The sequence below is a fragment of the Apteryx mantelli genome, chromosome 1 (assembly GCF_036417845.1).
Source record: "Apteryx mantelli isolate bAptMan1 chromosome 1, bAptMan1.hap1, whole genome shotgun sequence".
NCBI lineage: Eukaryota > Metazoa > Chordata > Aves > Apterygiformes > Apterygidae > Apteryx > Apteryx mantelli.
The window spans coordinates 3233528-3248026 of record NC_089978.1 but is presented as its reverse complement, the minus strand read 5'-3'; the positions used below and the strand labels follow the sequence as shown (position 1 = coordinate 3248026).

At 54.7% G+C, this 14499-nt stretch overlaps 1 protein-coding gene across 1 annotated transcript in view; it reads right to left on the bottom strand.

Moving 5' to 3' along the window:
* Positions 1–2913: 2913 nt before the first annotated feature.
* FAM168A (family with sequence similarity 168 member A) overlaps positions 2914–14499 on the bottom strand; it is a 123069-nt gene continuing 111483 nt past the window's right edge. Inside the window, exons 4-8 of the mRNA XM_067308618.1 lie at positions 7571–7696; positions 5632–5774; positions 3657–3831; positions 3095–3225; positions 2914–2999 (exon numbers count right to left, since the gene is read on the bottom strand). Coding sequence (XP_067164719.1) covers positions 3113–3225; positions 3657–3831; positions 5632–5774; positions 7571–7696 — 557 coding nt within the window. The 3' untranslated portion in view covers positions 2914–2999; positions 3095–3112. The remainder of the gene's footprint in view (positions 3000–3094; positions 3226–3656; positions 3832–5631; positions 5775–7570; positions 7697–14499) is intronic.

Genomic DNA, 14499 nt, shown 5'->3' with positions numbered 1-14499 from the left:
TGCCACGGTCCCTGCGCTGCTGTGGGATGGGGGTGCTGGGGTGGGTGCTAGTGCTAGGGGGGGTGCTGGCAGGGATGTGGATGGACGTGGGTGCGGGTGCTGTTGGGGATATGAGTATGGAGGTGGGTGCTGGTGCCAGGTGGGTGCTGATGTGAGTGGGGGTGCAGGTGGGGATGCGGGTGCAGGTGTGGGTGCAGGTGTGGGTGGAGGTGGGGATGTGGATGTGGGTGCAGGTGTGGGTGGAGGTGGGGATGTGGATGTGGGTGCAGGTGTGGATGTGGATGCAGGTGTGGGTGCAGGTGGGGATGTGGATGCGGGTGCAGGTGTGGGTGCAGGTGGGGATGTGGATGCAGGTCCAGGTGTGGATGCGGGTGCAGGTGTGGGTGCTGACATGGAGGCGGGTGCTAATGCAGAGGCAGATGCAGGTGTGCATGCAGGTGCGGGTGCAGTTACTGCCGTGGGTGCAGGTGCAGTTACTGCTGCGCATGTGGGTGCAGTTACTGCCATGGGTGCAGGTGCGGGTGCAGTTACTGCTGCGCATGCCCACGCACCCACGGAAACGAGGCTAGAAGCGCACGCGCGCCCGAGCACGCAGCCGTACCAAAGCACCTATGCATCACCCTTGGGTGCTCGCTGCACCCTGCGGCGCCCGATCGGAGCCCGCGCCGGCTTGCAGGGCGCCCAGCTCCACGAACCGCCTCCGCCAGGCTGAGGCCGCCCAGCTCGTGACAGCAGTGACGCCTGACGCCGACGTCCCCCCTCCCCAACACCCCCCCCCCACCCGGGCGGCGAAGATGCAGCCAAACCCTCGCGGCCGCTCGGGGGGTTTGGGGGGTTGTTGTCGGGGTGGGTTTTTTTTTTTTGGAAACATTTTAATAGTTATCGAATGTTCTACATCTTACAGTAAATATCGTACGGTTACAAACTCGCGGCTGAAACCCGTCAGGGAGCTCGAGCACGACCTGCTCTTCCGACCGGAACGGCGACGGGGGAAAAAAAACAAAACAAAACAAAAAAAACCCACCCACCCCCCCCCCCAAAAAATCAAATCAAAATGATAAAGCAAACCCCAGGTTGACGCTTCGTATCCACACGCGGAGGCTGCGGCTCTCGGCGGCGCTTCGGGCCCTATCGCACCCTTGAGGCTCAAACTTGGAAGACGTGTTGGCTTTTTCTTTTTTAATATATATATATATATTTTTTAATTTTTTTTTTTTTAATTTTTGTTTTTCCGGCTGAAGCGTTCCGATAGGATTTAAAAAAAAAAAAAAAAGGGAGCTGAGCTGAGGCATCGGCTGAACCGAATTGAAAACCCGGCAGCGCAAAGGTGCAGGGCGTCTGCGGGGGCCGGCTGCACCCCGGGATCGGGATCGGGATCGGGGGGGTTTCCCGTTCCCGGTGGTTTTTGCAAACTGCTCGCCCCCGGCGGCCCGATTCTGCCTGGTGCTGAGCACCCGCAGGCCCTTGCTAGCACAGCTGCCATTAGGCTGCGGTTTTCCCTGCTTTTCAGGCCCCCTGCGACTAGATGATTCCCAGGGAATCCAAGCAAGCGTCGGCCGGGTTAGGGACGTGCCAAAAAAAAAAATTAAAAAAAAAAAAAATAATAAAAAAAGCACCTTTCCAAGCTCCCCGCCGGCTGCCCTGGCTTCTCCTCCTGGGGTTTCTAAGAGGGTTTTATTTCTCCCGATGGCAAACCAAAGCCAGCAGCCACAGGAGCCGGGAAAGCTCCGGTTGGGGGTGGGGGGAAAGCCACGGGGCACAAAGCAAAGCCCACGCTTGCATTGACCATTTTTGCAATTTTTGCAGGAAAAAAAACAACAACAAAAAAAAAAAAAAGGAAAAGAGAATATCGAAAAACCTGGGCTTGCCCCCAGCCGCCGGCGCGTCTCACGATCCCGCTGGTTCAGGACGGCAAAACAACCCTCTTTAAACCCCCCCCGCAAAAAAATAAGAAATGAAATAATGCTTCACGGTGTTTAAAAAAAAAGGAAAAAAAGGGGAAAAAAAGGGTTAAATTACGTGCGGGAGCTGCCCAAAAAAAAGGGGCTTCGCGGGTCGTTCTCGCCGCTGCCCGCTGGGCGGCGCGGCGGCTCCGCGGCCCTTCGCGCACCGGCCCCAGCGCCGCTCGCAAACGCGCGTTTTGATCCGCCTTTTTTCTTTTCTTTTCTATTTTTTTCCTTTTTTTTTTGGCCCAGGTTGAATTTTCGGTCCTGCCGCTCGCCCGCTTCCCTCCCCCAAAAGCCGGGCGCATCGCGCCGCTCCGGCTGTTCGCGTTCGCTTTGCTCCTACGGCAGAAGGGCCGAGCCGAGCGGCTCCGTCACGGCAGACGATGCCTTAAGCCTCTACCTAGCTGGAAGACACCAATTTCCCCCCCCCTCCCCCCCCCCCGGTAAATACGTTATGGAAGATTAAATAATTTACCTTAGGTGCAACTAACCGTACCCGACCCCAGCTCGGCAGGAGCCGGCCGGCGCGGCGTGTTTTCCCGCGGTATCCCCTTCCTCGCCCGCTCCGGCAAGCGAAACCTAGGCGCTTATCAACGGCGACAGCAAAAAAAAACAAAATAAAATAAAGCAAAACGGTAACGAAAGGACCCCGAATGAGCAAGGAGCGGTCGGGGAGATTGGGGGGGAAACGCCTCGCGCCGGGGGGGCGCCGGGGCCCGGCGAACGCGCTGAGCTGCGGAAGGACGGGACCGAAGAGAGACCTTTGCTATTGCTCCGTGTCGGCAACGCGCGTTACGCGATTTGGGGAGGAAAACGAGACCAAACCAAAAAAACAAAAACCAAAAAGAAAAAAAAAAAAAGAAAGGTGGGCGATTAGAAAAAAAGCAGCTTTTACCCCCCAAAAAAACCCAAAACACTAAAGAATGCATAAAGTGACCCTTGCGCTTCGTCGCCGCCGCCGCGGTTTCCCTTCTGCCGCAGCCGGCGGACGAGGCGCCGCCGCGGCGCCGGCGTTGGGGCTCGGGCGGTTGCATACGAGGCGGGACGCCGGATCTGCAAGAGAGCGAGCGGAGCGAAGAGCCGGGGTTAGGGGGGGCGGCGATGGCCGGGAAGGGGTTTTTTGGGAAGGGGGGGACGCCGGCACTTACGGGAGCGGGCCGGCGGCTTTACCAGTGCGGCGGCACGTAGCTGTAGGCGGGGGTTCCTTGCGCGCGGTACGTGGGCACCGAGACGGGGTGGGCACCGAGGGCGGTGTGCTGCGGCGTGGTCAGCAGCGTCCCTGCAAGGGCAAAGCGGGGTACGGGGTCGGGGGGGGCACGGTCAACACCCAGGATCCCCCCCTTTCCGTTGCTCCCATCAGTCCTCAGCGCCATTCAACACGCCAAGATTCGGTGCCCGAGGAGCCGCTGATGGGAGAGACGCGGGCGAAAAAACAAATAAAAGCAGCACGGAGCCTTAGATATTGTCCTCGATTAATCAGCTTTTCCCAGGATTTTCCATATCCTTGTGCACAAACCAAGCAGCGTTTGGGAATTATGCATAAATCAAAGTTGACAACTATGTTGTCAAGCGCCATCTAACCATCTAACGCGGGCGGCAAGACCGAAAGCATCTTCGAATCGGAATTTGGGGCGAAAAACAACGGTGTTTGCAAAAACGACCAAATTATCCAAACCAAATTGGGGGGGGGCGAAGCGCGAGCCGCCTTACCTGCCGACATGGCCATGGTGGTGCCGGCCACCATGCCCATGGCCACGCCGTTGGTGCGGGGCGCGGCGACGGGGGCCGGGTAGATGGCCGACGGGATGCTGTTGGGCTGCACCACGGTGGTGTGATGGATGACGTGGGGCTGGGCCGCGTACACGGGCTGGGTGTAGTAAGCGCCCTGTCGGAGAGGAAGGGTGGGGAGAAGACATGGACCATCTTTGTGGGGCACTGAAAGCAGAAGCCCCCCCCCCCCCCAGCCACCGCTTTACTTGGAGGAGGTCGCGGGGACTGAGGATGCTGCTGGTGGGCATCGGGGAACCCACAGAGATTTGACCACATTTTTTTCCCATCCTGAGTTCATCCTGCTGTTCTCCAAGCCTCCAACCCTTCCAAAGCCCCCCCCCCCCCCAAGGGTGATTTCCATCAGCCGTATTTGTTCCCTGCAGCCTTATGCTTTGCATCCCCCCCCCCCCCCATAACATCTGCATGGAGCTTTAGCAGTCACCAGCCCACCACGCTCCAGGACCTCCCCACTGTGATGACCGCTCATGGAGACACATTGAAGCCCTCGAGGTCTCCAGCTCCGCTCCAGGAGCAACAGCAAGACCAGCGGGCATCATGCCAGGTGCTGGTATTAAGTGTTGCAGATGGGAAAGCATTAAAGTTCTGCAAAAACTAGCTGGCTTTTTGCTCCTGGTCCTTCCCGTGGCCGGGAGCACGTCCCAGCATCTCAAAACATGGAGCAGGAAGGTCTGGGCAGATCCCACCAGAAGCAGGGAAATAAGAGGTCCCCGCGCGTAAGACCACGGGAGGGATGAGGGCAACAGGAGCTGGAAGGAGATCTACATCCTGGATGGGTGAAGCGGCTCTTCGGGGCCAAATCCCGCTGCCTGGGCTTGCCGGGGCGAAATGGAAATGGCGAAATCCTTCGGCTGCTGGGTTGCAAAGTGAAAAAGAGTTGGGAGAAAAGGGGCCACCGCGGGTTTTGTCCGAGTCCCAGGGGCAGAAAGCGGAGGTCTGGGCCAGACGAAAGGGAGCAGCATCTCCTTGGGTTTCCAAAGGGAGACAGCGGGGCTCCGAACCGCCGGCGGCCGAGACCCCCCCCCGGGGATTTCGAAAGGACGGGTGGGAAGAAAAGAAAGGACCCAGCAGAAAAAGCTCCCTGGCTAAAATAACGAGACCTGAAACGCGAGGCGCAAGGGCTGCCGCACCCGGGCCGGGCAGGGACAGCGCCGTAGCCGCATCGAACCGAGACGGCCGGAAAGATTAGAGGCTTTAAAACAACGAAGGGAGATTTTATCGCAGGGGCGCGAGAGCCATTAGAGGACCTCCAAAGGTACGGCTTAAGAGGAGACCGGGTTACAGCTGGACTATTAAGTTACTTCTTTCTTTCAGGAGCTACAAAGGTTGCTCGGACAAATTTGACGGACAGAAAGGGATTTCCTCGGGCAATTTCCATCAGCCGAGCCACAGTGACCGGATCCAGGTGCTTTCTTCGCCGCGCAGCAACGTCCCAGGTGGGGAACGGTGCAAGCGCAAGGCGAGCTGAAGACCTACCAACAGCTCTATCTTCAGGCGTTCCCTTGCAGGCTTTTAGGCTGTAAAACCTCTATTTGCCCATCCCCAAAGAGCAGAGAGGAGCAACCAGTATCTCCAGGTCCGGTGCCCCCTCCTGCCTGCTGGTGGGTTGGGATGATACGGGGCTGCCAGCCGATCCGAACCTCCAGCTCGGACTGGAAGAAGAGCTGGCTCGCGCCCACCTTGCCTCGCCAGGAGGCAGCAGCAGGTCCCAGCCCAGCCCCGCGCCGTCCCAGAGGATTTCCGGAGGACACCAGCCCTACGTTGAACCCCCCCCCGGTCCCCGTGGGGCATCGTGGTGCGGGCGCAGAAGCTAAGTGAGATGCCACCAGCCCCAGGATGCCGGGGCCGCCCCGACTCGTCTCCCGGCCGGAGCGGCGTTGGCTCACGAGGCACCTACCTGGGTGTACAGGTTCTGCTGGGGATAGGCACTTCTGATGGGGTACATGGCCGTTTGGTACGGATTCGGAGACGGAGAGTAGGGCGGCGGCGCGTTGTTGCTCTGGGTCGGCGGGACCTTGTAGGGAGTCCCCGCGGTGTACCCTGGCAAAGACAAGAAGAGCAGGCGGATGAGCCGCGTCCTTGGCTCCCGGCCAAAAAATTAGGGAGTTTCCTCCCTCTCCGCTCCCCCTTCTCAGCGCCAACGGGTGCCGTTAAGGTGGCCAAAACCCCGCCGAAGCCGCTGCTCTAAGCGCTGCTCTCCGACAAGGCGGCCGGCGCACGGCAATAACCCGGACGACAAGGTGGACCCCAGCGGCCGGACCGGCGCCCGTTGACCATGGGTCTCGCCCGGTGTTTTGGCTCCCGCTTGCATTTCGGAGCTGTTTGGGGGGGTGCAAAAATGCCACCACGCTCCTGGGAGGAGCCGGCGCTTCCAGCTCATGATATTTTCTTGCATCTCCCCCTGTATTTGCCTTTTTTTTTTTTTAAGTGCTGTTCCTGGAGGCGCAAGCAAAGTTGTTCTCATTTTTCCTCTGACAACAGCCAACCCATGGCCGCTCCAACACTTTTCTTCTCCAAAGCAGAGGGGTGGCTTTTATCCGACTCTATTCCAACGCTACTTCATCCGATCCTTGCTAGCCGGTGGCGTGGCACGCGGCCACGTGGCCTCGCTCCGGGTAAAGACAGCATTTAAATAGAGCCGCGGACTAGCCAGAGGATCCCTGCAGGACAGGACCCGAATTCCCGATCTTCTGAAGCACTTCCAAGCCAGGGTCACTTTGCATGATGCTTCCTCCAAAACTTGAGGAGTGTTAAATTGGGAGAAGATCTCCGGGCAGCCTGGAAGCAGCGCTTTAAGCTCTCGCCCAAGGTAGATGTAAAGATCCCCAAGCGCCGTTGCCTGTCACCTGGGCACGGACTATCTGCGACCCTTCTCCTTCTTCAAGCAAGGGGTCCTGCTCCACGGTTAGCAGCAGAAGTGGAGACTCCTCTTTCACAGCCCGCCGGGTCCCCCAGGAACATCGCAGCCCCACTTACAGACAGATCAACTCCCTATTTTTCGTGGTTAGGGAGGTTTTTTCCTGTTTTCAGCTCCTTTTTTTTCGAAACTTGGAGGCCTCGGGGACTGCTGTCTCTTGGCATCAGCCTTCACTTCTGATGGACGATCTGGAGATGCAGTCTCCAGATTCGAATGCGGGCGCTAAGGCTCGCTGCAGAGCTTCCCGACGGCTGAACCGCAGGCAATTTAGCTACTATATTAAAAAAAAAAGTACGAAACGCGGGAGTCTAAGCAGACGTAATCTTTCACGTTTATAAATTAGAGAGAGAGGAAAAAAATAGAACAGTTTGTACTAGTTGGTGGCTAAAAATTACTTGCAATCAAGTTTTAATGACCTGAGATATGTGGCTCCTGGAAAAGCTCGTCTGCTGGTTAATTTGAAAGCCTAATTGCGACTATCTAGCACCTTCTTAGGTTTAGGAAGTTCACAGGGCCGGCGCTGCCGGGGCTTGGCGTTTCGGCAGCGGGCTGGGCTTTTAAAGGCAGTCGCCGCATCAGATTTATATAGCACCTACCCTAACGGGCCATCGCTTTGCAAAGGGCAAGTTTGGTTAATCCAGAGGGGGGGAAAAAAAAAAAAAACAACACTGTTTCTTCCCCCAATCTCATTCTTGGAGGGGGGGTTTAAGCCAAAGGCAGCCCGAAGCAGACGCCCAGCGCGGAGCAGCAGCGGCGCAGCTACAGCTCAGCGCTCGAGGAGGGTCTCACGTGCAGAATTGCCCCCTCGCTTGCAAACGTACTGCTAAATCCATCCCCAAATAACCCGCTTCCAAGCTGCAGGGAAGCAAAACGGGAACAAAATAACCAGGTAAAACCCCGAAACAGAAGATTTATTTACTGAACGCTGCAGAAGAAGCTTGGTAAGTTCTGTTCTCGGTCCCAGTGTCCACGGGGAGGTGGAAGGTGCCCTCGGTGGCACAGGAGGAGGACGTCTGCGGCCAGGCCTGCTTCATCAGAAGGGTGGCTTGAGGGGAGACAGAAAAGAGGTGTTACGCACAGCCGGCGCCCGCGTGCCAACGCTGCAACCGAGCCATGGCATCCCGCCTCCATGTCACATGAACCACCCTGCTGCCCGCTGCCTTTTCCCCCCGCTTTTAAGGACAAACACGTGGAGGAATTTCACGCTGTGCTTCCTCTCCTGCTGCCTGCTCCTCAAGGAGGACCGACGCGCGACGACCAGGCAGTTACCTACCCCAGACGACCACCTTTCTGAGCCTGCACAGGGATCTACCTCTGGGGACGTGGCCGGCTGGGATGGCTTTGAGGACATTCCTGGGGATCTGGGGCTTTTCAGAGTTTGCCGCTTGGAGATGCTGCGGATGGGCAAAGCGTTGGTAGCCGTGACCGTCCCATCGCACCGACGCGCGGTCACGGGAAACATTGGAGAAACAGGCGGCAGGAGCAGAGGCTTTGGGCAGTCGCCCTGTGATCCTGGCTTGTGGGAAAGTGTTTACAAAGCCAAACAGGGCAAGCCAGAAGGATCTCAAGAGCCAGCTCTCGTGGGGTTTGGGCAGTATTCAGTTATTCTGTTCATCTTTAGTTTTCCGAAAGAGGAAAATTTTTACTTAACTGCCCCGGCGCATCTCTATATGTGATGAACTAGCACTGGCTACACATCTGGGTCCTCTACCCAATAACCAAATGCATCGCCAACACGTATCTAAGAAGGACGGCCGCTATCTCGCAAGGCTTCCTGGAGCACACGGAGACTGGGGATGGCAGATCACCAACGGAGACCTTGTCTTGGAGGTGGCCCCTTCCCAAAGCTGATGCCTCAGGAAACAGCCTCACAGGTCCCCTTTTTTTAATTCCCCCCGAAACTACGACGCTCTCCTAACTTTTTGTTCCAGACTAGCCTCCAATTCCGGCAGCTGCTATCCGCCGCTGGCCGTTGCGTGTTTAATCCCTGCTCCCTTTCGGCAGAGCGCACAAGTCCTTTGAAGGCGGGAGCCTTTGATCGAGCCCCACGGCAGCCCGGCAGGTGCAGTTATCAGAGCTCGCGGCTCGCCGGTTTAACTAGTTGAGCTATCTGTCATTATAAAAGAAACAAGCTCCAGGTTTTCCATGTACCGCATCCCAGCTGCTAAGGAAGGGAAGCCGAGCGAGGAGGGTCGATCGATCCTCGGCGAGCAGCTTAGTGATTAGACTTCACCGCGAAGCTTTTGAGGGCAAAGGAGGTAAAGCGAGGCAGCTGGTGGAATCAAGGAGAATAACCAATTTATTTCTTGTTTCGAGCTATTTCTTGCGAGCTCGGGAGCTAGACCGTTGACGCACCCGCCGTACGCCAAATTACTGAATTCCCCAAGACCTCCGGGGCTGAAGCACAAAACCAACTACAATTTACTTGTGTGTACTCCGAGCCGGGGAGCCGGGGAAACTAATCCGTGGTGAAGCTATGGGGTATGTTCCCGGCTGATTTTATGAACATTCGGTTTTTAATGTAGCCACTGTTGCTGTGCCCTGGTGCACATTTCTCCGGCTCCTTGAAGAGACGATGGCTGCAACGTGTCCTGATGGCACCGGAGGAGGTCAGGGCAAGCCCATCCTGTCCTCCTCCCGTGCCCGGGAGCGTTAGGAACGGGTAGGATTCCCCCCACCCCCGGACACAAGACAAGGATTCTGTGTCAGCCTTGTGAACTCAAGGGACTTCTGGAGAAAAGGAGAGAGACCTTTGGGCAAGAGAGGCACAACGGAGGCGTGCTGCATCGGCTGGGGACTGTTCCCGGCAGCAGAAGCAGCCAAGCTCGGACCAAGCTGTCTTGGGCAGAAAGTGGGGCTGTCTGGGGAAGAAGTCACAGCCTGCAGGAGAAGGGTCTTGCACTCCTTACCTTCCCTGCAGTCCCACATTTCTGGCCAAAGGAAGTCACCTATGGAGATACTGCAAGGTTGCACTTCATAACTCCTTTCCCCGTGCAAGTTCCTACCGTCATACGTCAGGGCCACAGGCAGTTGGGTTATGGGGCAAGAGACAGCTTAGGAGACCCTCAGGAAAAAGTGGATTTAAGGGCCTGTTCCCTGCCCGTGCCTGCTGGAAGGCAAAGGAAGGAGCAGGCTGGATTAAGAGCTCTGCCGGGCTGCTTTTACCCTGCAGGCCACGAGACCGGCCTCTCCAAGGACTCCGCGCTAAGGTCCACGAAGGGATTTTACGACTTTGTCAGGGCTTGTAAACCTTTTTGCAGTCTAAAGGAAAGAGTAATTATGTTCTGAAACCCTCCAACGCTTCTGTGTCTGTTCAGACTCTTAATTAACTGTCTCTGAAGAGATAACTGTAAATCCAGAGCGCCACAAGGCCAGAGGTTGGGTGCGCAGGATGCTGCACGGCCGAGCAGTTCAGGAGGCCAAGGGACTGTGCTCCGCTTCCGGAGACGTGGGGAAAGGTGCTCCTCCTTTCTTACCTTCTTCGACAGAAAACTAGGAGGTTTATGGCAAGGAAGAGATTCAGAGAGCAATTTCTCCTCCAGCTGAGGACTGACCATATTCCGTCCTGAGCTTGAGCTCCCTCCCAAAGGTTTGCTGGTTACTGAGGATCTCCATCTGGCGCTGCTTTGCTTCCCATGGGATGCTGCCGTCCTGAACGTCAAACTAGACAGGGCCTAACCCTCAATGCTGAGAGAGAAGAACATCCTTTCGCTTCCGCTTCCATTCAAATCCAGATTCATTTTCGCCTCTAGAGTTCACAAAGGTTTTAATCTCCGAGACTGGCTGGCTGATGAGATGATTTATTTAGATGTTATGTGAATCCTTCCTCGGTGATTTCCTCCTCTCCACATTAGATCTACCCAACAGTCAAAGCAATTTGGATCTGCGACAGCTGGAAGCTTGCAGCTTATGGCTGCGCACGTTCTTTACACTAAATCAATCACTGATCCTCGGAGAACCCATCACATAAACCTACACAAAAGGTGAACTCGGAGGCAGCTAGGAAGAGTGATATCTCCCGGTCCTTTGCAAGAGCTACAGCTCGCAGAGGTGACAATCCAGCCATGACTACTTAATATCGTTTAAGGTCTACCTCCTGCCAGGATCTTCTGGACTGGGTTTAGCCTCTCACCTATACCAGTCATTGAAAAATAAAGAGCTCTCATTCTTTATCTGCTGGATCCTTGGCAAATCTAGCGGTGGGAAGCAGACAAGCAATGTGAACCAAGTGCTGGTGTCTGCAGTGTTGGGACAGGCCTAACTCCCCTCACTCCCTGTGAGGAGCTCCAGCCAACACAGTGATGCTGAGGACATATTCAAAGTGGAAAAGAGAAGAATATGAACCAGATGTGCCTGAAGAAAATTCTGTGCATTAACCAGAGAACAGAATCCTACTTGATGAAGAAGGCGAAGAAAGGACTGAGCACGTGACACAGTACATACACCTCTCGCTCCTCTCTGCCAACCTTATTTGTGATGGCTACAGCCTGGAGCACAGCACAAAGTTTGCAATGAGCTTAATTCCCTAGGCAGTCCCGTCACTATGTGTCCGAGTGCCTCAAATCGAGGAGAGCTTTTCTTCTTAGAAAGCCTAGGAAGGCCTCAAGGCTCTCCAGGACATTCCCACCGCCGGACTGCAGCCACCTACCTTCAGAGACCTACGCATCGCCCTAAAGAGTCGGCGGGGAGAGGACGGGTGTCTACAGATCGTGATTGAGAGCACTTAAGGAGAGAGAGGAGACCTACGCTTTGCCTCCGCAGAGGGAAATTTTCTCCGGGCAGGACCCAGAAACAGGAACGGGGAACGCTTACAGCCGCCATGCTGCGTCCCAGCAGGTCCACAGCAACCACACCGAGACACCTCATTTCCTAGGCTGATTTTAGAAATAGCTCTTCGGCTCAATAAGGGCACCGAAGTAATGGATCCGAAGCCTTATTCTCTACTGCATTATTAATAGCTGCAGTTGAAGCACAAGCCATTCGCCGTGCAAAGAGTGTGTGCCCTACTTTCAGGAAAATAAAAAGCATGTTTTAATGAAGGAAGTTAAAATAAAGCAGCCATCTCAGGATGGCAGAATGCCTAGGAGGGAACACGGCCTCGGATTAATGAAGAGAGAGATGTTATTTTTTTTTTAATAATTGGCATGCCTCATGTCTCTGCAGTAGAGTGATCTCAGGTGCTCATTTTTACGCGCTCGAAAGGAAATTTTGCAGCAAAACTGTCCGAAATAGCCAGGCTTACCGCGAGCGCCAGAGTTTGCAACAACGCCGGCATTTAGCGGTGATCTTGCAACCCGCCTTGTGTCTCTCCCTCTAACAAATACTGCAAGATGCAATAGAAGCAGCCCACGGCAAGGCAGAAAAGCGGAGCTCCGCAGTTTCAGCGACTCGCGAGCTTTATTCCCCCGCCTCTGTAGGGCTCCCTGGGCAGAGCTTTGCAAGCAACGCTCCGGCTGGCTCTCATCTACCGCTTGGAAAGGGCTGCTTTAAAATCGACTGCTGGAGAATTTAACAGGCTTTTGGCTTTAAATCTGCTGCGCTCAAACATTAGCGACTCTTCAGTAAGTACCTGGCGCAGAGGGAGGGAGACATCAAGACCGGTTCCGGTCACCAATTTCCTTTCCTTTTCCCCGTGTGGTTGGATCTGGAGGGACCGAGAGGACTCTGGGCCTCTCCAAACCCCTCCTCATGTCTCCTCATGCTTTTCTGATCGAGGCAATTACAAAGTCTGTGGCACTAAATCTTTTGATTTTCCATGTGGATCCCAGGGGCTTTCACCGCCTTTCATGGGAACCACGAGGTCAATGAAAACCAGGGAGCACTGCTGACTTCAGTGGGGCATCAGACACCTACCTGGAGGAAGCTGCTCTGAGGAACACCTCCGAGGGTGACCAGAAGAGGGTAGTCAAGCTAGTACAGAACAGTTTCTTTCAAGATTGAGCTATATTCCAGCACGCTTCGCGTTATAGCCCAGCAAAGCCACAAGCCATAAGCAATAGATGCTCTTCCCTTCCCAACCTCCACTGCAAACAGCATCAAGGGGCCCGTTCACACGCTCCTCCTAGACGAGGAGACGCAGGTATCCAGCTCGCCGAACGCACCAGAGGAAACTCGGTCAATAAAACTGTTTCGCTGATTGCTTTTTTAACGATCGCTGAGGATTGCTGCCGGCATGCGCAGCACCCCGTCCCAGGAGGTCTCGAAATAAAGCCCCCTCGTCAGCCGATGGGCTGGCTTGGGGAGCAGCAGCTCTGGAGATGCCGTCCGCCACGGGGCAGCCGCAGGCTTCACATCTAAGAGAGCGTAACTACGCTTTCGCGCTCACTTTGCTCTTTCCAGCACGGCAGATTTTAAAAGCAACGCGGATTCTCTCCGATTCCAAGCGCGTTTGAGGGACGGCCCGAACCTCGACGGCACGTTCTCATTGCAGCCCGCTGTGTGACGGCGACGGATTCGATTTGAGCAAACGCTCTTCGTCCTGACACGGGCGACTGGTTTTAACTCTGCCACTGAACCACGGTATTACTCCAGCTCAATTCCATTCGACACAGCTGAGAACGCTACCCGCTCCGTCACACGTACGTGCCGATGGAATATTTTACCGAGCTCGTTTTGCATTAGCTGTCGCTCAAAAAAATTCTTAATTTTTCTCCTTCAAGCCCGCTTTCTTGTCGAGAAGGGACTGCTGACGCCGAGAGGTCCGGAGCACCCTGAGCCCAGGAGTGGCTTCAGGAGTCGTTCACGTGACATTTCGCCCGGGGCAGAATCGGGATCGTTAAAATATAATTCAATAAAGACTGGCAGGGAGATGCAAGGAGGGGGAAAAAGCCTCTCAGTCTGAGGAAGGTCGGAGCCAAGGTTGCCTCCATAGCCTTGGCTCTGCCCCAAGTGTCTCCATGCCGGAGCAAGCCGAGGGCTCTGGACCGTGCCTCCTATGAGACACATCTCGAAATGCTGTCAAAAAACCCTACCGCGACACTAAATTGTATCGATTTCAAAACCTGCATGATTGTTCACGGGCAGGAGGGACATTTGTCCACAAAAAGAGCTGAGGTAAGAATCACGATTTTTAATCGTTGCCCTTTCCTCGCTGATTTAATGCGCAACGGTGTTATGTCAACGCATTATTAGGTACTGGAAGATTTTTGTTCTCAATGGAAAACGATCTGTCAGCTTTCTGGACTTTCTGGCTTTCCATTTTCCGATGTGGAAATTATTAAAAGTATTTTGAATAAAGAATAAACAGGGAAAAAAAAAAGAAATTTAAATGTCAAGGCAGCTGTGAATGCTTTCCTGATTGCGCATTAAGCCGCGCGACAAAAAGATCTGGCGAGGGGTGACAAAAACGATCAGAGGATTTTTATAGAAAGAAAGTCGGCAAAGATTAGGACTCCGCTTCAGAAGGAAGAGGCCGGGAAGGGAACAAAAGGCTGAGTGGCACAAAGAAGATTGACCAGGGCTTTCATTTCCCCTTTCACAGAATGCAAATCTGCGGCAACACTCAATTATTTGCATTGCTCCAAAAAAAAAAAAAAAAAAAATGAAGTCAGTAACTCGAGCCTTAATTAATCTGCAGAACGGCCTGCTGCAAAGTATTGTAGCGATAAAATACGGCAAGAATCAAAGCCGGGGGAAGGTTAAGTTTGTTTAATGAAAGAGAGAACACCCACAGTTACAGTAGCTGGGACAAAAGGAGGGAAAAATCAAAGTCTTTGTATTCGAGTGCTTAAAAGAAGCGCTGACTAACAAGGTTTGGGGCAGATTATTCCCTAACGAACAGTCCCAAGGAAGCGGCTGATCTGGCTGTTTCGGGGGCGGCGAGACCAGCTCTCGGCTCAGCTGGGGCAG